The 23,495-nt window shown below is 36.4% G+C and overlaps 2 protein-coding genes across 9 annotated transcripts in view; one reads left to right on the top strand and one right to left on the bottom strand.

Annotated features, from left to right (window-relative positions):
• UGP2 (UDP-glucose pyrophosphorylase 2) overlaps positions 1–1,023 on the top strand; it is a 69,706-nt gene extending 68,683 nt beyond the window's left edge. For all 4 annotated transcript variants that reach the window (XM_035001438.1, XM_035001437.1, XM_035001440.1 and 1 more), the window contains exon 10: positions 554–1,023. In XM_035001438.1, coding sequence (XP_034857329.1) covers positions 554–661 — 108 coding nt within the window. In that variant the 3' untranslated portion in view covers positions 662–1,023. The remainder of the gene's footprint in view (positions 1–553) is intronic.
• A 567-nt stretch (positions 1,024–1,590) lies between these two features.
• Positions 1,591–23,495, bottom strand: part of VPS54 (VPS54 subunit of GARP complex) — a 95,812-nt gene continuing 73,907 nt past the window's right edge. For 4 of the 5 annotated variants that reach the window (XM_035001433.1, XM_035001434.1, XM_035001435.1 and 1 more), the window contains 8 exons: positions 22,042–22,105; positions 20,779–20,884; positions 19,771–19,858; positions 18,925–19,046; positions 18,745–18,825; positions 9,361–9,468; positions 7,190–7,284; positions 1,591–2,985 (listed from right to left, as the gene is read on the bottom strand). In XM_035001433.1, the coding sequence (XP_034857324.1) occupies positions 2,880–2,985; positions 7,190–7,284; positions 9,361–9,468; positions 18,745–18,825; positions 18,925–19,046; positions 19,771–19,858; positions 20,779–20,884; positions 22,042–22,105 (770 nt within the window). In that variant the 3' untranslated portion in view covers positions 1,591–2,879. Of the gene's footprint in view, positions 2,986–7,189; positions 7,285–9,360; positions 9,469–18,744; positions 18,826–18,924; positions 19,047–19,770; positions 19,859–20,424; positions 20,526–20,778; positions 20,885–22,041; positions 22,106–23,495 lie in introns of those variants that run through there. The other variant, XR_004678555.1, reaches the window with a different exon arrangement.

Here is a 23,495-nt window from a genome sequence, read left to right as displayed (position 1 = left end):
GCATGTTAGTGGGACCCAGACAGTTCAAACGTGTTGTTCCAGAGTCAACTGTACAGACCTATCTATACGTGTATATATACATATATAGGTATATGGAACTTTATTGCTGATACTGTGTATATACACACATACATGGAACTTTATTGCTAATACTGCCTCATCTAAATAGTCTCACTTGAGACATGAAAAATATATTCGTAAACCAATAAAACCCAAATCTATATGTAAATATAAACCAAGCACCTCAGTATCTTTATGAAGGTAGCTCTTTGAAAGGGCCAGCCATGCTGTGGCACAGGGCCCACTTCTCACCCCGGTACCGCCTCTGATACGGAGGCAGCGTCTCTAGAACTACTGTCAGGATTCTTGGAGGGACACATTATACAGTTTTCCTTAACATGTTATTCTTCATACTTTAATACTGCTAATAAGTACAACTGCTCCACTGTAAATGGAGCATAAACCTGGTACATAAACTTGGTAATTGTAAGAAAATCAGTTGCATTTCAGCTGCAGTTTTACACTCTTCTGTTTTGTCTTCCCTGTCATGTAGGGAACAGTTATCATCATCGCAAATCATGGTGACCGAATCGACATCCCACCTGGAGCAGTATTAGAGAACAAGATTGTATCAGGGAACCTTCGTATCTTGGACCACTGAAATGAAAAATACTGTGTACACTTCATACTAATTATGGGCTAAACAGTTTCTTACAATGAAATGTTCTCTAGGATTCTAAAATCGGCAGGTACTTTACTATGTTACTGTACCCTGAGGTGTTAATTTTTAAAGTAGTTTTTTTTTTTTTGCAATATGCTTAGTCGAAGAAAAGCACAGATGGAAGCAATATTTTTCTTCTTTGAAGAGGACCCTGAAAGTTCATCTTAAAGTGCAATACTGTTTAATCTTAAAACTGGGGCAGCTCTGCTGGAACATCTTTTAACAGTGGCCTCAGTGATGGTCACTTTGAATTGCTTGTGATTTCAAAAATAAAGCTGTGAGGCAATCCATGTGCACACGTACACTTTCAATGCTAACTTTATGAAATGGCGAAGAAAAACGGTTTACTCTTGCAAAACAGTTACTGGATCAGTTGGAAGATTTGCTCTTGAAATATTTAAGTACTCATTGGCCAGTTACCTAACATATCTAGTTTTTGCATTTCTAAGAATCTTAACCACATCATTCTTTCCATAGGAATAAACCTGAAGGCCTTTCATCTACTCCTAAGGCTGGGATGCCTGCCATGCTTTCCACAGACTCTCCATTTATTAAAACAAAGTGATGTTTCTTTTCCCAGCTGAAGGGATGGGGTGGGTAGAGGTAGGGTATTTCTTTTACATCCTTGTTCTCTAGTATGGTGGGGTGGGGGTACAACTTTATAAAGTTCCCTTTCCTTGAAGCTTTCTTGTTGTGACTGAAAATATTCACAAATAACCTTTCAGATCAGCTCTGCTGGTAGTTTAATTTGTGGCTTTTCTCTAAGGATTAATTACATTTCTAATTCTTACATATTTGTTTTTGAGTAGGCTGCTTGTATTTAAAGTTTACTGTATACTATTAAAAAGAAGTTGCCTTATAAAGTCTGATAATTTTTTACAGCTTTATTTTAGACAGTTTAAGAACCAATGACATACCTTAGTAATGATAAAGAAAACAGGCTTTCCTTTTAAGGGAATGGAAGAGCACAAAATAAGACTATTAATTATTTCACTGTACATAATCACCACAAGGTTAGGCACTCTGACAGGGTGAGGCAAGATTCCCGGTATGAGGTGAGGCACAGGCACTTTCAGTTGTAGAGTGCTGCTGATTCTAGTTTTGAAGGTAGGTATTATAATATCTTGAAATAACTTACTCATCACCTTGTATTTCTGGCCCCAACACAGCAGTCTATATTTTAAAAGTTCTATTTTCTCCCTGGTCTTTGTTCATACACACGTCGAAAGTAACTTTTTAAAAACAAGAACCCAAGGGGGCCATACTTCATATGTTATCTAAATGTTAAAAAGAGAACTCATAAATAGAACATATTAAAATGTCTTATGATTTGCTAGAAATAAAAAACACAAACCAACCCTTCATAGATACTTTTATAAAAATACAGCTATTAAACTGCAGCCTTTCATATACCACTTCTGAAAAGTATTTAAATTAGTAGTTGCATAAATAAATGCCAATATCTTATTCTTTAATTATTACTGTGATCAGACTTTCAAGTATTTAGACTATTCTGGAAGGCTTTATCCAGTTGACATAGAGTGGTGGTAGAAAGATTAAATATGTGACACACAAGGCCTGAAACTTGACATTGGTCACTAAAACAAAAACTGAATTCCTAAATCCAAGCAATCAAAAGATGTTTATTTTTTATAGAAAGATCTGTAAAAAAATAATTTTTCAAACAGCTTTACTTTCATAGAGAAAACTTTCTACAGAGGTTGACTAAGATTTTAATATTTTAAATTGTACCATCATTAAATAAGGTGGGACACCATATGAATTTCATTGCACTGGAAGAAATGCAAAGCATTTTTTAATATAAAGTATACAGAGCATTCTAGTCAACTACAGCTGTGTTACAGCTATGTGTTCTTTTGGATTTGGTCCAAAGAAACCTGAGTCTGTTTCCAGAGAGAATGAAAAATGTTACAGACACCTGATCAGTTACTCCTCACTGAAGGAAGCATAAAAATGGCATTCCTTGTAGATCCCACTGAATCCCAGTTTCCCAACACTGATACTTTCCTTTTCCCCTTCCCCTATCCCAGTTCACTTTGGGTTCGAGGTTCAGTTCTTGAATCACAGGCATCCACATTTTCTTCATAAACATACACATCCCATGGTCAGATGAGCTACCCAGTTTTCCAGTATGTCATCACCTCTTCTGTTCCCAGATCTCGGACATATTTAGGTCCAAATCTTTAAGGCCTTTTAAGGCTTGAAGATTTCCAGTGTAAAAAGCTACATCTGCTGTGACCAACCTAAACATTGGAGAGAAAACTATTTTTAATCTCACACTTTCTACTGGATAAAGAAGCAATGCTCATAGAGTCAGTCTTACCATAACTGCTAGACTATTATTTAAAATTCAGATTTCCTAGGGACCAAATGTCAATATATTTCTTAGGATTCCTGCTATCATATAGAGTGCTCTATTTCAACAATAAATATCTTGAAAAGGAATAAACCAGTGCAGGCTGGACTTGGTCTCATAATTCTGCCCAATAAAATAGATTTATCTTAAAACAGCATGAAATATCAGTGGTCACTAGACTATACAGTTGACCCTTGAACATCACAGCTTTGAACTGCACAGGTCTACTTAGATTTTTTTTGACATGGTACAGCATGAAATGTACCTTTATAATTTTCAAAACCTTTTTTCCAGCTTTATTACAAGAACACATGATATAACATACAAAATATGTGTTAATCCACTGCTGATGTTAATGATAAGGCTTCCGGTCAACAGTGGGTATTAGGTTTTTGTGAAGTCAAAAATTATGTGTGGATTTTCTACTGCGAGGGGGGTTGGTGGTCCTAACCCCCGCATTTTTCAAGGATCAACTGTACATGTATATGACTAAATGAAATCAAGTGAAAGAAACACAAGGTTTCCTGAGTGACATCCAAAGAAGTTAAATGAAAGCTGGGATTCATGCATATGTATTACTAGATATAACACTTGATAGATCTAGCAACACTGGATGAAAAAATAGTCTTACACTTTTGGGTACTGAGATGTCTCATTAATGTCTATACTTGAAAGGACATTCCAGGAAACAGCACTCAGATAAATATCAAAGCTCCATGCATATAAAATAGGGACTGGTCTGAGTAGATGTATATTTTGACAGATATGGCCATGGAAGAACAAATAGACCTTGATTTAGTAGTTTGTAAAAGAGAGGAGGAAATCCAGCTTCAGTATTTTATAATGAACACGTAAATTCTGGTTTGCTAGAGTAAAAGCACCCTCAATGTTTGTACTATAGTCCAATTTATAAATGCTTTGGACTTATGTACTTAATGTTTCACCTTTTATCACATGGCAGAATTTAATAAGGACCATATTTTTCACTTAAAACTCCTCTAATCTGGGTGCTTTAAAAAGATTCGAAATTACACTTGTGATAATATGGTCAAAGTACACTGAAACTGACAGCAACAGCTCAAAAAAGAACAAAGCCTTTCTAAGCAAGGTCCTCACATTAAAAACTAAGCATAAAATTAGCATAATTCTTCACTTAAAAATATTTCCAGAGTTATATCAAAGTTGAAAATTGTTTAACATAAAAGCAGATATTTGCAACATATATAACCAACAAAGGATTAGTCTGATTAGGACATATGCAAAAATCTAAAATCAACAAGAAAAATAATACCCAAGAGAAAGCAAAGAAAGTGAACAGGAAAAAGATGAGAACACCTGAATGACTAATAAATGTATGAAAAGATGACAAACATTAGGAAATGTAAATCAAAACAAGATACCACTGGCAACCATTTAAAAATCTAACAGCAAATGGTTGGCAACATGGTACAGCCACTTTGGAGAATATTCTGGCAATACCTCGTAGAGTGAAAATGTACATATGCTCTCATCAATTTGTATCTATACCCCAAAGAAACGGTCACACCATTAGACATGTATATAGATCTTCACTGTGGCATCGTTGTAATGGAAAAAAGTAATGACCTAGAAATCTATCATTTGGAGAAATGGCTACATTAAATATGGTTGATTCATGTGGGAGAATAAAAAGCAGTCAAAAAATGGACAATTCCTGGGGTGCCTGGGTGGCTCAGTCGTTAAGCGTCTGCCTTCAGCTCAGGTCATGATCCCAGGGTCTTGGGTTCGAGCCCCACATCGGGCTCCCTGCTCAGCAGGAAGCCTGCTTCTCCCTCTCCCACTCCCCCTGCTTGTGTTCCCTCTCTCGCTGTGTCTCTGTCAAATAAAATCTTTTTTAAAAAATGGACAATTTCTACATATCAAATAGATAAACCAGTTACAATGCTGAGTAGGAAAAAGTAAGCAGCATATGTACAATATACAAGTAAATTAAATTTTATAAAACAGTGCTACCTACTTTTCTTAAGATACAAAGATAATGTGAAGGACTTAAAGAATACAGGCCAAATTTATTAAAAATACTACGGGTTGGGGGAAAGAGAATGGGACTGGAGATGGGGTCAAGGGATACTTCAGTTTCATTTGGAATGGTTTTTGGTTTTTGGGTTTTTTTTAGATTTTATTTGAGAGAGAGCATGAGCAGGAGAGAGGGGCAAAGGGAGAAGGACACGGAGAAGCAGACTACTCGCTCATCAGGGAGCCCAATGCGGGACTCAATCCCAGGACCCTGGGATCACAACCTTAGCGGAAGGCAGATGCTTAACTGAGCCACCCAGGTGCCCCTTGTTTTCTTTTTTAACATAAACATTTTTTTCAAGCAAAAATAAATGTTAATGATCAATTCTAAGCAGCAATACAAATATTATTCTCTATAGGTCTGTATTTTAAAAATGTCTTAGATAAAATCTCATCAGAAAACACAGGGTTTGGGGAGAAGGAGGGATAGGAAGTAACTTAATGCTTAATGGGTAGAGGATTTCCTCTTGGGTTTTAAGTGTTGATCCTATTTTATGACCTGGACAAACTGGAACTAGAATGCACTTGTGAATGCACAAAATGCTACTGCATTGTTAACTGTACAATGGTTAATTTCATGTTATGTCAATTTCATTCTTGAAAAAAAAAGTACATTTTTAGAGCCATCTCAGGAACAAAAATTTCTTTTAAGCAGGTAGTTTGCTATATCTTTGGCTAGAGTCTAGAGGTTAATTTTCAGGGAATTCCATTTTTCAAGGGATCACTCAGAGGCATGAATTGACTTACATAGAATTTAGTGTCTTTAAAAGTATGTGACAGTGAAGATCTCTAAGGTGGTACAACCCCCATATAGCTATATTAACAAAGAAAGTAATAGGTAATGAGTTAGCTTGGATGCTTCAGAAGTACTGGTCAGAACCAACCAACCAACCAACCCAGATTTAGCTATGGGAATAAAAGTAGAAGGTTATGAGGGGAATGGGGCTTAAAAATGCTAGTTTTTTAAAAACAGTTTCTGAGAGGTTTTGGTGTTCATAAACTGTCCTTGAACTTTTCTGTGGCTCTGAAATTTTTGAAAATAACAATCGTTAAAAATAAGAAAGAGAAGAACCAGGTAATAAGGGAGAGATCAGATTTTTGCATCAAAAAATTCAGCGTGGCCAACAGATTCAGCAGTCTGGAGCTTCCAAATATTTCTTGCAAAATCAGTGTACTTGTTTTATTGGACAGGGCCAATTTCTGACTCCAAAATATATTTTGTCACTTGTTCCTGTAAATTTGAAAATTTAAGCCCGAAACTTAACAGGGAATAAAATATTCCTTAAAAATCCATGCAATAGCTAACACTAAGGAAATCATATTAAGGTGTAGTTTCATGATCAATGCTTTTGCGTTTTGTATAATCTTTTCCCCGTATCTTTATCTGTGTTGCTCCTCACAAAAATCTTGTGATAGTACTTTTTATCATCATCCCTATTTTCAAATCTAAGAAAATAAAAGCACAGAGAGAGTAAGTGATTTACCTAAAGTCACACAGCTAGTAAGCAGCAGAACTTAACCCAAGTTTTCTGATTCTAAATTCTGTTTTATATAATTACACTATCTCACCGATAATACATATAATTTGTTCAACAGTTTACAATAAAATGGACATATATATTTATACTGTATTTTTTGTGACCCTATTAAAGAGTTAAAGCACATTTTATCCTCATTTTATAAATAAGGCAGAATTAAGTGGACTTTCTCATGGTCACACAGCTACAAAGTAGGACTCTGAGTCCTGTCTGCATAGGGAGAGACTACTGGGTAACATAAGGAGGTGCTATTGACCCACGCTGCCTCAAAACAGACATGTGAGTTAAGTAATTGACCATTTATAAAACACTTTAATGTAGACAGACAGACAGGCAGATACAGATATCCTCTCCAGAGAGAAAAAAAGGCAAAAAGTTGCTGATTTTACCACTGTAGTGGTCCGATATGATTATAGTGGAGAAGGACAGCATAATGAGTAAAAACCAATCAAGCAATCCAATATGGGAGCACATAGTAAAAATATGTTGAAAACATACCCATTTTGAGGTCCTCCATCATTTATCACATTTAAATGAGATAACTGCTTTTTCAAGTGGAGTTTATAACTTGCATTAATTCTTAAAAATAACATCTGGAAAAGAAATAAAATGGTTTCTTAAAGCTCTACTGAAACAAGACATAAGCATCTGAGTTATCAGTATCAAATCAATATTATTTGGAGAAAATACTTTTAAAAAATCTTTGCTTTGGCATATACTTTTAAGAAGCTCCCCTGAGGTATTTAGTTGCTATTTTAGTATAATTTTTCTACATTTTTGGATAAAAGCTCTTTTGCCCCTTATCAGCAGTACTTCTTTTAGTGATATGATTTATTACTGCCTTTCTGCCCCTTAGAAGTCCTCTGGGATATATAAGGGGGGATCGACCATGACAGGCAAAAAGAAATGAATTCTGCAATATATTAAATATGAACTTGATAGGGAAAAAAAAAGTCACAATGGTAGAGGCAAAGATACTTTCATCCTTCTAAACTGGTAAAACGACTAGAAAGTATTTTATTGCTCCTGCATTCAGGTATTTGATGCAATGGCCCAAAACTTCTGTGGGAAATACCTGACCTGAAGCTGTTTATAGTTAATCTTTGGAAACGATTTTGTGAAATAACATGTATTTTCTATGGGGAAAAATATATATAAAGTCATCCATGGAAGTTTTATGGAATTACTAGTATTCAACTGACAACACTGACATAAAATCTAATTCTTGCCCAGCTTTGACAAGAGTTCCTTTAAATTATGATGCAGATAAAAACACATGGACTACCTGTATGCCCAGCTCCCTGACCTGGCCATAATTAGAACTCAGATGACAAATCCAGAAGGTCAGAATGTCAGAGGTGGGAGATCTTACACTTGCAATGAGAAGGATGGCTTGACTAGGAAGAAATGGGGAAGAAAAAAGAGACCCAGTGGGTGCTCCCTCTCTTATAGCTCCTCAATTCTCAGTGAGCCTCAAAGGAGTTGGATGAATCCTGAGTTCAGAATGATTAATGAAAACCCAGGGAAGCATGAAGAAAAATAGTAAGAGCTACTGTAGGATGGAAGTCTGAGGTGGTATGGGAAAGCAGACCAGCAGGAGAAAGAGTAGGCAAGAGACACTAAGAAAGCTACCTTTTGCTCCCAAATACCACTTCCATGTACTTAACCAATTAGAGGCAAACTCAAATAACAAACTTGTCTGAAGAACAAAAATCCTATTCTAACACTGTCATTCTACAATTAGGCTTGAATGAGATAACCTGGTATAGAGGGAACAAGCTAAGGTGGGTAAAGAAGATTGGAAAAAAAAGAAATCCTGGAATCTTTAAAGTACCAGGAAAGGGGAACCGAGCAAGTGGGGGGTGGGTAGGAGAGTCGGTGAACAGTGCAGAGAACTCTGTGGTAACACTCATATAGGGGAAGACGGTCAGGACAAAGGGAGGATACTTCATAGGTGAGAGGTGCCAAAGACTACCCATTTTGCTATTTCCCTGGTTTATGCCTACTACCGATCACTTATGCTGATCTAACAAATATTAATCAGGTATATTGATTGAGTTACTTTATGTGTCATCTCATTAATTCCATCACTAATTCCTCCACTATCCCATTTGGGTTATCATAACAGCAACATATTTTACTGTTGATAGATGGCAACTCTGATTTTCAAACTGATAATGTAATGAACGATGTAGGTAGAATCTGGCATCTCTGATACTCAATGGACCAATGAAAAATCTGCTTTTTATAATTGCTAACATACAGCAGAGCAATTACTGCTCTGGCCTGTTGGAGCTAGGGGCCTTTTGAAATCAGAAATTTTTATCCATGTTCCACAGGTCAATATAACAGCTGAAAAAAATAATAATCATATTGGAAAGATTTTATTTATTTATTAGATAGAGACACAGCGAGAGAGGGAACACAAGCAGGGGGAGTGGGAGAGGGAGAAGCAGGCTTCCTGCAGAGCAGGGAGCCCGATACAGAGCTCGATCCCAGGACCCTGGGATCATGACCTGAGCCGAAGGCAGCCTCTTAACAACTGAGCCACCCAGGCGCCCCAATTGGAGTATGAACTAGGCTTAACTGTACCAAAAGTATGTAAAAACACTCCAATTCTGCATGCATATGTTATATATAAAAAAGCAGTGTTAGGAATTACTACTCACTTGTGTTTGTTCTTCTGGAAGAAGATCAAATATAGCTTCATGCATTTTTGCCATTTGCTTACAAATATTCCTGAAACAGGCAGAAGGAACGGGAGCTTTCACCTCATACTGGCAGGGAAAAATAATGAGAATTATGTTCATGTCCTCTGGATTGTTTATTATCCGCACTGTTTCCTCAGACATATATTTTCAGCCCTTACATGCCTAATTCTGATAGAGTTGAAGCTTACACTTCTATGATCTGTGCTTACTCATGCAAATCTCAAGAACTTTTCATTAAATATCCTAATCTACTTTGAGAAAGCCAGCAAAATTTAGTGGCTAAGAACAGAGGCTGCTTCCCTTAAGATAGACTTTTTGGGTTCAAATCCCAGCTCTTCAGATTCTTAGCTATGTGACACTGGGCAAGTTACTTCATTTCTCTGTATCTCAAAGGACTTGCTGTGAGGACTTAAAAAGATGGCTTATGAGAACACAAAACAGTGCTTGATACAAAGTAAGTACACAAAAAATGTTAGCTACCCATCTGGCTCAATATACAATGATGAATCTTTAAAGTAGGCCCTCCAAATTAACAGATTATTTTTTAAACATGATTTTCAGAATGTGTCAACATGATCATATCAAATCAATAGGACTCTGGCAAAATTAAAATTTTCTTTTTCTTTTGTAGGTATGCCAATATAGTAATCATATTTATCCTAACTATGGTAAAGGAAAACTTACTCAGCAATGACCTATACTGAAAATTTAAACTTGGGTAAATTCATTTTACTATCCTTACATTTGGATAGTAATATAATAATATAATATACTGGTATCATTCAGAGGACCATCTTTGGCCCACATTTTATAATTCACAAATTATGTACTATTTTTATTTATAAGACAAATCTGGGCTAAATAATTTAATGTACTAATCTTATATAGTTTATTAAAATGGTGAGTTCCAATATACTGCTCTTAGCAGAACGATGCAGAAGTCACCAGGTGACTGGGTCCAAAATAAGCAAAGTTGTGACCCCCTAAAGTTTTACCTTTCTTCAGCCTAGGAATATATAAGACATCCCTTATCTTTTTTGTTAATAACAGATTTAAGATATGATTCACACACCATAAAATTCACCCTTTTAAAGTGTACAATTAACTGGTTTTTAGTAGACTCACTGTTATACAATCATCACCATTTACCTCTGAACATTTTCATCACCTCAAAAGAAACCCATAACCAATAGCAGTCACTCCCCATGCCCCCCTCCCCTCAGCTCCTGGCAACCACTAATCTCCATAAATGTAATAATACAATATGCGGCTTTTTGTGACTGGCTTCTTTCACTTAGCATAATGTTTTCAAGATTCATCTATGTTGTTAACATGCATCAGTACTTCATCCTTTTTAGGGCCACATGATATTCTATTGTACGAATATACTATAATTTATCCAATCATCAACTGATGGACATTGGGTTATTTCCACTTTTTGGCTATTATGAATAATAATGCTGTGAACATTCATGTACTGGTTTTGTGTGGACAAATGTCCTCAATTCTTTTGGGTGTATATCTAGAAGTGGAATTACTGGGTCATATGATAACTTTAATCTTTTGAGAAAATGCCAAAATTTTTTCCAAGGAGCTATATCATTTTATAGTCCTACTCAGCAGTGTATGCGGGTTCCAATTTTTCCATATCCTCAACCAACACTTGTTATTGTCTGTCTTTTTTATTTAGACATGCTAGTGGGTATGAAATAGTTATCTCATTATGGTAACATCCCCGTATCTTAAATACCACGTGTACTGGGTTGAATAGTATCCCCCCCAAAATTCACGTTCACTTAGAACCTTATAAGGTCATACCGGATTAGAGTGGGCCCTAAATCCACTGACTGGTGTCTCTATAAAAGAAAGGAGAAGGAAATTTAGACATAGACACACAGAAGGAAAATGGCCACGTGAAGACAGAGGCAGAAATCGGAATGATACATCTACAAGCCAAAGAATGCCAGCAATTGACAGCAAGCACCAGAAGCTAGGAAGAGGCAGGGAAAGACTTTGCTAGAGCCTTCAGAGGGAGCATGGCTGACAACACTTTGATTTAGGACTTCTGCCTCCAGAATTATGAAAGAATACATTTCTGTGGTTTTAAAGCTACTGTCTTTGATAATTTGTTATGGCCGCTCTAGGTAACTAGTACACCCCCAAAACCTTCCTTCACCCCTGCCTTCCCTAAAGATACTATTCTTTCCATCTTACCTTCACCATCATTTCTTCAGTCACTGAAACTTGACACTGTACTTCTTTATTCTCAACCCTTAAAATTTGGTTCTTGCCACTACCCAAACCACCTTCCTCCACTATTAACAATCTTCTGAAATTTCTGCAAAAATCACTAAAGACATCCTAACTTCCAAATTTAGTAACTTTCCTAGTCCCCCTACTCATTGCTCTGCAGTGTTCACACACCTTCACACTTGAAACACGGTCCTCAGTCCTCATGTAACGCAGTGCTTCCCTGATTCCTCCCCTCCTGACCTTCCTCTTCTGTATCCTGTCTCCTAAATGCAATGCTTTTTCAATCTTAATGCCCCTATCATCCCCTCGCTCGCTTTTATCAATCTCATTCGATCTAACAACTTCTAATATATCTCTAGTCCTGAACCACGTTGTTAAATTTAAGTCACACATCTCCTAAATGATCCCTACTGTAACTGAGTTTACCATGAAATTTCCTAAACCTGCTTCTCCTTCCTGTTTCCATTACTATTGCTTGTATTACAATCCTCCTGCTCACCCTGACTGGAAATCTCCAACTCAGTTTTTATTCCTCCTCTTCGGTTCCTTGTATTGAATCTAAGTGCCATCAAATGTACTTTCCGATTATTTTGCACATTAATATTCTAGGTCAGAGTTTCTCAACCTCTACACTACTAACATTTTGGGCTATCTCATTCTTTGTTGTGAGGGCTATCCTGTGTATTATAGGATGTTCAGTAGCATTCTTGACCTCTACTCACTAGCTACCAGTATTGTCCCACTTCCTAAACTGTATGTTCCCAACACTTCTGAATGTCCTCAGGGGACAAAACTGTCTTAGGTGAGAAACACTGCTGTGGGTGAGATCTTCAATACTTCTCACCTGAAAAAACGCAGTCACATTTTAATAAGTCCAGATATGATATGAGGTCAATAAACATTTAATAAAACTGGTACACAGTAAGCTCTGGATGCGTATTTTCTTACGTGTGTATATATGTACATAGGTATATAGGTGTATGAGCATGTGTATGTATGTATATGAATGTGTATGACTGAAGGAATGTGTCAGATACTATGCTAGCTGGAGTGTACAAAGATGAATCAGAGACAGAGAGCTCTGGGAAGCTGACAGCCTAAAAGCTGGTTGGTATTCCAGAAAGTGGACATGCGTGCTCCAGGAACACGGGTGAAGACGTTTAGGCAACAGCAGAGATGGCTTCCCGAGCAGCACACCTGGGCTGCTGAGTCTTCAAATGAAAAAAATTAAGTGAAAGTATTCCACACAGAGGACATGCCATACCACCTCAAATCTATTCTACACACTATCTGATAAATCCTACTACAGTGCAATTCTAATCATGGGTTAGTTTAAAAACTTCTGGGTTCTACTTCCATTTAAAATTGAGAAAGCTGTAAGAGAATATTCTACCACCCTCACCACAACAAAAAACTGTAGTAATTTACAAAATCATAACTTTTCTTGAACCCTTCAGAGAACAGAGGTCCCAAGAACCAAAGGAACTAATTCCAAACTCTCCCACTGAGGAGAGATGGGACACGGGAACTGTCTCACTTTGGCAGAGCATAGGAAGAAGAGGTGACCACCACAGAAACAAACAGAAAACAACTAACATTTTAACAAATGCCCAAAGGGCCAAATACAGACTAGTATATGCTTACAGTAAATGAGAGCGCTGGCCACAAGGGGAGTTTGCACGCACAAGTTCTCCTCCATGGGTTTCCAAAAGGTCCTCACAAGCAACACTGGAGTCAGAACTAGAGACCACAGAATCACTCTCAGACAAGCAGGAGGCGAGTGGCCACCACTAGAGAAAAGGAACAAGTGCTGCCCACTTCCTTGCACCCTCCTCTTATATGAAGCAAAACCTAAAGTCACAGACAAAGAGCACTCAATTCTTTCATCCCCAGGGCTGTGAGGAACAGAAACAAAAAATACCTTTAAGCAAAGGATCAAAAACCAATCAAAGGAGAGACTGGCTACCACTGGAGGAGGGGTGGGAACACTGAGAAGGCTTCACATCCGAGGACTCACATTACCTGATTCCAATACTTAGAATAATGCTACAGTAGTTAAGATATTAAGACATGGTATTGGTGTAAAACAGACTTATAGATCAATGGAACAGGAGTCTGAAAATAGACCCACAGGAAAACAGCCAATTTTCAAGGTGCCAATGGAGAAAGGACAGTCTTTTCAACAAAAGGTGCTGGAACTAGCCAGAAAAAAGAACACTGACTCATACTTTGTACTATATACAAAAATCAACTAAAAATGGATCACAGATATACATATAAAACCTGAAACAATAAACCTTTCAGAAGAAAACAATGGGAATTATCTTTGTAACTTGCGTAGGTTTCTTGGGATAGGACATAAGAAGCATGAACAATAAAGAAAAAAAATGACTAACTGGAATTCATCAAAATTTAAAAACTGTTATTTCTATAACACTGTTAAGAAAATGAAAAGTGACAGACTGAGAGAAAATACTTATGGAAACACGTATTTGATAAAGGACTTGTATCTAGAATATATAGAGAACTCTTACAACTCAACAACCCAATTTTTAAAAATTAGCAAAAAGTCTGAACACGCTACCAAAGAAAAGACATGGGTGGAAACTAATATGTGAAAAGATGCTCAACATATAAATTATTATGTAAACTAAAACCACAATCAGATATCACTCCATACAGACCTACTAGAGTACTAACATTAAAAAACAGACAGACATACAATAGAAAGTGCTGGTGAGGATGAAGAGCCCCTAGGACTCTCATATATCACAAGTAGGAAAAAAAAATGGTATACTCACTTTAGAAAAAAATTTGGCAGTTTTTTATAAAGATACCATAAAGTTTTACATTTCTTATATAACCATCAATCTATTCCAAGGTATTTACACAAGAGAAATGGAACATGTACCCACAGATAGATGTGCACGTGAATGTTTATAGCAGCATTATTCATAATAGCCAAAGCCTGGAGACAATCCAAAGGTCTATCCACTGATAAATGGATGAATAAACAAATAGTGATACATCCATACAATGGATACTACTCTATAATAAAAAGGAACAAACCACTAACACATACTATCAATTTCAAAAGCATTATGCTAAATGAAAGGAGCCTGGGACAAGAGGCTACATTCTGCATAATTCCAGTTAAAGGACATTCTGGAAAAGGCAAGACTACACAGATGAAAATCAGACCAGTGGCTGTCAAGGTTTTGGATGTGGGGAGAAAACTGACTGCGAAAGTGCCTGAGAGAATGTTTAACAGTGACAGAACTGTTATGTATCTTGATTGTGGTAGTTCTACTACCGCATATGTTAAAGTTATCAAACTATGTATTTAGAAAGGGTAAATTTTACTGAGTGTAAGTTATACCTCATAAGCCTAACTTAAATTGGTTAGCTTTCCACTAGTAGTGAAAACTCTTCACTGTCTTTCCAGCATATCTTCCATTCCTCAGTTCACCCACCCTAATACATTAGCTAAATGGAATAATTTACCTTTGTTGTTATTAACAACAACAGCAAAAACATTAGCAGTCAACATTTACTGGAAACTTGCTATGGTCAGACATATGATAAAAGAAAACCACTCCACATAAATATTATCTCATTAATCCTCACTACAAACTTACAAGGCTCTATTATTTTCCCCATTTAAAGACAAACTAAGGCTTAAGGAGATTTGCCCAAGGGGCTTCAAATGGCTAATCTGGGACAAACATGAACTTAGGTCTACCTGACTACAAAACCCTGACACTAATCCTCCTCCTATGATTCCTACCTACATGCTGTTACCTCAGAGCGTCTCTTCATCTCAACTTCATTTGCCCTAACCATGCCTATCTTTAAAAGCAAAACTTACATGCATGCCTCATCCATAAAGTTTTTCCCAGATCTCCCTCCTTAGCTGGGAACCCACTCTTCCAAAGCATTAAAAGCTCTAATTGCATGAAATTGATTCCTTACTTATGGCTCTTTACATATTCTACCTTCTGTTATAATTATCGATATATTTTTCTTATTAGATATTCAACTATTTGAGGGACAACACTGAAGACTTCTTCACCCTATGTAGCCCAGTTACCTAACACAATTTAACTTCCTGAATGAATGAATGAATGAATGAATGAATGAATGATGGCTGGGACATTAGTTGAGTATAGTAGTATAATTAGATGTTAACGTTTTATTCTTTCTAAGCAATGGTACCATTACTTACTAGCTTTTTAGAATCAGTCTATATTACTGTTATCCTTCTTTCTCCAAATTAAATTTTCAGATTAGAAAATAAAAAGCTAAAATTAAGAGGCTAACCCAAACCAAACACTGTCTGCTATCTTGGCATGAATTAAAAACAGAGCTAAAGTCCTGGGCAACCCATGAAAGCAACTAGGGCAGAGAGTGGCAAACAGAGACTTGTTAAACGAGAGAATGTAATAGGTCAAGGTAACAGGGGAAGTCATCAGTAGAAATATAGTAGTGAAAATACTAAGTTGCAAAAGACTAGGCACATTCTTGAATTAAAAATAATGGGGAGGAGGATATTTAAGGTTTATAAAAGACTTAAGACATATAATAACTAAATGCAGTATGTAAACCATGTAGAAATCTTTGTTCAAACAAGTTATTGAAAAAAACATTTTGGGACAATTGATAAATTTTAAATAGGAATAAATATTAGATGATATTAAGGAATTATTGTTAATTTTGTTAGGTGTGATATGGTAGCATGAATATATAAGAAAGTTGTCAGTTTTTAGAAATACATAACTGAATTATTCAGGGATGAAATATCATAATGCCTCGCATTTATTATAAAATATTTTATGGGGTGCCAGGGTGGCTCAGTAGGCTAGGCATTCAACTCTTGGGGATTTTGGCTCAGGTCATGATCTCGGGGTTGTGAGATCGAGCCCTGCATCCAGCTCCGTGCACAGAGGGGAGAGTCTGCTTGAGATTCTCTCCCTCTGCCCCTCTCCACCCTGCCCTGCTCGTGCTCTCTTTCTAAAATAAATAAATCTTTAAAAAAAATTTTTTTTAAATAGTTTAGCAAAAAAAAGCAAAATGTGATTGTTATATATAGGTGATAAATATATGGAAAGCTCATTAAATAATTCTCTTTTTCTTTACCAAAAAAAAGAATAAAATAAACTGTCACAGGAAAAAGCCTAGCCACAGTCCCAATTTTTGGTAAAACAAACAAACAAAACAAAACAAAAACACAGAATAAATCAGGGATTTAAGAGTACTGGCACTACTTTGGTTTTGCTTCATTATATTCCACAGCTTATTACCAGTTCCACTATTTAACATTTACCTTATTCTACACTGTTAGGCGTTTACAGTCCTCTGCCTTGTTAGATGGTAAACTTATTTTCTTAAACAATTAATTAATTTTCTCCAAATATTTATTTAAATTCCATTAGTTTACATACCTCTTAGCCTCTTAGGTGTAGAATTTAGTGATTTATCACTTACATACAACACCCGGTGCTCATCACAACAAGTGCCCTCCTAATCCCCATCACCCATTTAACCCATCCCCCACCCACCTCCCCTCCTGTAATAGATGGTAAACTTCTTTAGAGTAGTCACAGTATGTTATTTATTAACTTTTGGTAGACAGAAGAATGCCATGTATCAAAAAGGAAAACTGATGAAACAGTATGCTTTTCAATTTAGTATTTGTACTAAATACTAAAGTTTAGTATTAGTTTGTACTTGGCAACCATAAAGAAAACAGAGAATTCCTAAACAATCATTTTTCTCCATACAAAACTAGAAACTAATTTAACAGGTACAGCATAATATAGGTATGTCTGCACATACCTATAAATTCCTTAAGCTTCTTAAGGGCATAAAATATCTATGTTATTTATCAACTACACCTGACATTCTCAAAGTGTGGTCTGGGGACACCTGGGAGTCAGAGACTCTTTGTGGGAATCTGTGAAGTAAAAACCATTTTCATAATAATATTAAAATGTTATTAACTTTTCACTCTCATTTTCTCATGTTTGAAGAGTGGGGATTTTTAGATGACTTGGAACAATGTCATCGTTCTGACAGCCAATGGAATGTGTGTTTGTGTACTCTTGTGTTCTAAATTTCTCTTAGTTTTAATTTCTAATATGGTACTTACTGATAGGTACAATTTGCATAAATAAAAGTTCTTTGGGGTCTGCCATTATTTTTAAGAGTGTAAAGAGGTCCTCTGACCAAAACATTTGAGAACTATTAAACAAATGCAATCTTATTTTCCAAGGACTTTCCCTCATTGTCACCTTCAAATGTACAAGCACACATCTGTACCTGTGAATGGGCACTGCTTTACCTTGCACTTTTATGATTTTCACGTGCTTGCTGCTCCTGCCATCTCAGAATCCTGAAGAATGCAAGTGGCAGAAAAGCATACCAAAGTGCCTAGTTTGATGATTACCCTAAATATACTCTCAGGCATGTACATATAGCCTTCAAAATTCCAATGTCTGCTTTCTCCCTAAGACAGGTGTTGAACTTAGGGAATGAAAAAAGTAAGAGGGCAAAAGTGACTAGGCCTGGTTAAGTGACATTTTTCTAAAGATACCCTCCAGTGTAATAGAGGATTCACTGGAAACCATTGCTTCTTTTAATGACCCATTCGGAATGGGAAGCAAACAAGAAACAGATACTGAAATTGATTATCTATACGGGAAATAATAGAGCACCTCAGACTCTGCCATTTCAGTCTGGAAAATAAAGAACGTATCTTACCACAAATAATTTATCTACTTTTTTCTCTATTTTGATCTTTGTTCTCTCAATTCTGTCTCTGGATGACTTTCAGACTAAAACCTAGTTTGAAGAAGGCACATATTTGTCAATGCAGCTAATATAAAATTACTTCTGCATAGGGTTTCTATCATTCTTAAAATAACCTCCCTCCTGCCCCCTTCCAGCCTCTTTGGATATAATTATCCATTATTTGGGCAATCTGAACATTTTACTGAGTTTTTCTAAACCCTGAAGAATTTGACTGGTTAGACAACTGTGAAAAGGCACAATGCCTTTAAACAATGCCTGATAATTTCCATAAATCATTACCTTAGATAACAACTTGTCAAATAAGCTATCCATTATCGCTACAAGCTTAGCTGATATTTCAGCTATGTGGTCATGGTAGTCCTGTAACGAGAAAGAACATTATATTTTAAAGTCCCTGGGACACACCTAAAAAATACTTAACAATTATGAAACTCTAGTAGGAAATATAAGGAAAAGTACCTTAGTGATATGATCAAAATGCCTAAGCATGCTATATTGCTTAGGCTGCAGTCGAGCTTCAAAATGAGCCCTGATCACAGGAATGTAGTGCACAATTAACTGCAAACAACGTGAAGAAAGAGCTGAAGAACAAAAAACACTATTAGTTGCATTTAATTAAATATCAAATTAAATAAAAAATGTCAATTAGTTTCATACAGTTTGTCTCATCAATGAAGAACACACTGGCAGAAATCAACATTATTTCACTTCGTTTAAGAAAATGATTTGGGGAGTGCCTGGGTGGCTCAGTCAGTTGGGCATCTGACTTGGTTTTGGCTCAGGTCATGATCTCATGGACATGGGACTGAGCCCCACATTGGGCTCCGTGCCCAGTGCAGTCTACTTCAGATTCTTTCTCTCTCTCTCCCCCTCTGCCCCTTCCCGCTTGCGTGCTGTCTCTCAAATAAATAAAAATCTTTAAAAAAAACTGACTCGGTAATGAATAATGTAGTGAACATGCTGCTCTTCCCAATGAACTCAAGTTGTTAGTATTACTAACCTGAGGAAGCTAATGGGACAACTGATTCTCTTCTAACATTCAGATACCTCATACGTATTACATCTTAACATTTTCTATAGTGGTGCAACTTCCAAATAACTTATATATGTTAGGGTGGAAATTCTTCGTAACATTTCCCCAGAAGTTAATTTTTCAGTTATGGTAATACACAGAAGAGTGAAGCAGCATTTGCTACTTTTAGAGCCTTTAATTAGAGTCATAAAAATATCAGGTATAATGAAAACATAAGTATGGCGACCTCACTGTAAAACCTCAGCATGTGAATTAAAAGCAAGAATCCATACCCAAATTTTTTGTAGTTATTGTTTTTAGTCCAACAACTTGCAGTGCACCAGCTCCAAGAACTAACTGGCAACTTCTTGAATTGAAGTACTAACAAAGGAAGGAGAAAAAAAAGCCCAACAATTTATTAAAAACTATTTTATATATGCTGGCCATGTGTCTACAGTTCTAAAAATACACTCCTCTTTCCTCTCATTCAAGGACCAAATGAATTTTCTAGTAGGAGCAATTAGGATCTATTTATGTAATGGCAAAAAAAGGGGAAGGATGATGTTAATATTTATTGTCTGCTAGGAAAAAAGTAAAATTCTAAAAAACAATTGTTCAGAAACTAATCTTTAATCTGCATTCATAAAACTAGTTCAGTTTCACTGAAACTAACAATACACTATATGTTAATTACACTTAAATTAAAAAAACTAGTTCAGTTTCAGTCATTCTTACTGGAGGGTTCTATTGTCAAAAGGGTAACAAAATCTTTCTGGACTAAAATATGACAACTCCATTTGGGAGCAGAATTAACTGATTAGACATTTGGAGCCTTTATGCTAGCAGTTAAAAATATCTGTTAAAATGAAATGGCTGAATAAGATTATCACCACATTTTCATTTTACATCAATGGTTCTGAAAGAATGATTTAAGAAAAATCTCTAACCTTAGTGAGATGAATTTTGTAAAGTTCAGTGAATTCCTTCCATGCACATTTGAAACCAGTCCAGGTTTTTTGACCTAAGTGGCCTCAGTCATGTTCAGCACCTAACGAACAAATCATCTCCTGTCTCCAATGTCATTAACAACTCTATGGGTATAATGAGGAATCACTAAAAGTGAGAAGGAAGCAGGTGGCCTTCTTCCAGTAACACGTTGTGATTCAACCACAATCAAATGTCACAAAATTAATGTCTTAAAGGTAACTTAACCTTGAAATGTCTTAGTTTGAAGATTAGTCATACCCTAATGAATTACTTCTTTCAACTATTTTTCCATCACAGAGTGAAATCATACACACCTTCAATAAATCTGACAGACGAGTAAGCATGTCAGTAGTAACAGATGGGATATTGTCCACACACTGGCAATATTCAAGGATAATTCTTATCAACAGCAATACAGTTCTGTAAGAAAAGATGACCCAACAAGAAGTCAAGACAAGAAACTGATCTTGGTAACTGTGAAATTATGTGTTTTACCTGTAAATGCAGCAGAGTAGGGACTAAGGTGAGGCAAGACAGATTCCTCAGGTGCAAAATGAAGGAGGCACTCATTTTCAGGGTCATGCAACTACAGGATCAGCACTTGCATGGCACTGAGAAAGAGTATTTCCTTAAGTTTTGTGCTTTGGCATATCACTCTCTGTGTGACACTGCTATTAAGCAGGTATCCTGGGGTGTGGAGTCTGCTTGGGATTCTCTCTCTCCCTCCCTTTCTGCCCCTCCCTCCCTAAAAAATATATATATAAGGCAGGTATCCCATTCCTTAGCCAATTCAAAAACACTGACAAAAAGCCTCCCCAGTGTTTCTGATTATATAGTAGGTGCTCAATCGTAACTGTTGAATTAATGACGGGAACCTAGTCTTGATTTTCTTAGTGAGATGAAAGAGAAACTGTGGCTTTAAAGAACAATGGTATCTCCTAAAAAGTTTTTTGGTAAGTCACAAGGTTCTCCTACGATGAGAAAGTTACCAGCTCATTAGCTGAACATGTCATAAATTGAAAAGAAACACTACTGGGAGGTTAAATAAGACTGAGATTAAGGTGAATAAAGCCATTCATTATGGGACATCCAAGTTCAATGAGATGCTCAGAAATGAGTGATTCATGTAAAATAATGTTTTGTAAAAGTCTGCAGGATATCAGGAAATAGTGATTCAAGAAAGTAAGTGTCTAGCCTCTGTAACAGCTTAATTGTCAGACCATATGTTATGGTCCATGCATACGTCTAGTGTCTGCTTTACTGGGTAGTGGCTCACTGTTTATCTTTTGTAATCTTCTCTCAGAAGATAAAATATTCTCCTCTTAGCCAGGGAGTTGAGTTTTTTGGGAGTGGTCTTTTGCCTGAAGAGCCAGAAAACCAGAAAGCCAGATAGCCAGAGGGTGACTAATGCCATCAAGCAAGAATAACAAGATAAAGGGTAGTTAAGGAAAGAAATCATAATTATTTGTAAGATTTAAAATCGTTAATCTAAAATTTCCAAGTCCTATCAAGGGGGAACTAGGAGACCTCTGGCTTAAATAACTGACTCAACTAATAAAGAAAAATGTGTCACTCACCCAACGACAGCATACTGTTGTCCCTCGACAATAAGAACTTCAGCTGGTTTCCTTTCTTCCGTAGCTAGAGAGTAAAGCAGATAACCAAGAGAGACATAGGAACAAGATGAAACAAATTATTAGAGGAAAAAATTTAAACTAGGAAAAAACTGAAAAAGATTTTAGGGCCCAATTTAGGTCCTGGTAGGGCCTGAAACTACCTTATTTCTGAAAACAAAGATCTACTTCTTGGGAAGCAATTTGGAACAGAATGAAGTATACTGGGTTTGGAGTCAGAAATTTGGATTTGAGTTCCAGTATCTATCACCTCAGTGTTGTTGTTAATGACAGAGATCATGACTACAAACTGCCTATCCTAGGTCTGGCACATGGTAGGTGATCAGTTAGTAGTAAAGGAAAAAAATATTAGTTTGGAAAGGCAGAACTAGAATTTCAACTGGTAGTGATTATGATAATTCCTAGAATACAAGCTAATTCCTATATTCAATGGAGAGATTATATATTTTACATTTATACATTATATATATATATATATTTTAAAGATTTTATTATTTATTTGACAGAGAGAGCACAAGTAGGCAGAGCGTCAGGCAGAGGAAGAAGCAGGCTCCCCACTGAGCAGGGATCCTGGGATCATGACCTCAGCTGAAGGCCGACGCTTAACCGACTGAGCCACCCAGGCGCCCCTATACATAATATATTTTTAATTTTCAAGATTTTAATCCAGAAATTATTTTATTTTCAGCATGTGTATTTATCATTATAAAAGAAAATTCAGCATGCTGAAGTAAAAAGAACAGTAGACTGGATTACTGTCCTGAATCATCTAAATCAATTAGATTATCATGGGCAAGTCATCATGCTTCCTTAAGCTTCAAGTCCCTTTGCCTTGACATTAAATATCTACTTCATTTCTTATTTATTTATTTATTTATTTGTTATCTTAATCACCATACATTACATCATTAGTTTTTGATGTAGCGTTCCATGATTCATTGTTTGCCTATAACACCCAGTGCTCCATGCAGTACGTGCCCTCTTTAATACCCATCACCAGGCTACTTCCTCATTTCTATCAAGGAAAGAAATTCAGTGTGATACAATTTCTAAACACAACTCATTCTGCATGTCAGATTAAATTTTTGAGGACAGGGATTGTGTCTTAATCAGTTCTCCACATCACAGAGAGAATCAGCAGAGCATAGTAGTGTAGAGAAAGGATCCTAAAGTCAGTCTGCCTGAATTTGGAGCTCCCCTCTACCACTTCCTAGCTCTGTAACCTCAGGCAAATTGCCTAATCTTTTTGTGTCTCAGTTTCCGTATTTGTTAAATAGGAATACTAACGGTATCTAGTTCATGGCCCTATAAATGGGGTAACAATGTAAAGTGCTTAGAACAAACTATCCATCATCAAGTAAGCATTCAATTAATACTAATTGCTATCCATTAACCGT

Source organism: Mirounga leonina, unplaced genomic scaffold (assembly GCF_011800145.1).
Source record: "Mirounga leonina isolate KUSES-001 unplaced genomic scaffold, KU_Mleo_1.0 Mir_125, whole genome shotgun sequence".
In the NCBI taxonomy this organism is placed as follows: domain Eukaryota; kingdom Metazoa; phylum Chordata; class Mammalia; order Carnivora; family Phocidae; genus Mirounga; species Mirounga leonina.
The sequence above is the reverse complement of the archived record's forward strand: the minus strand, read 5'-3'. Positions and strand labels throughout refer to the sequence as shown.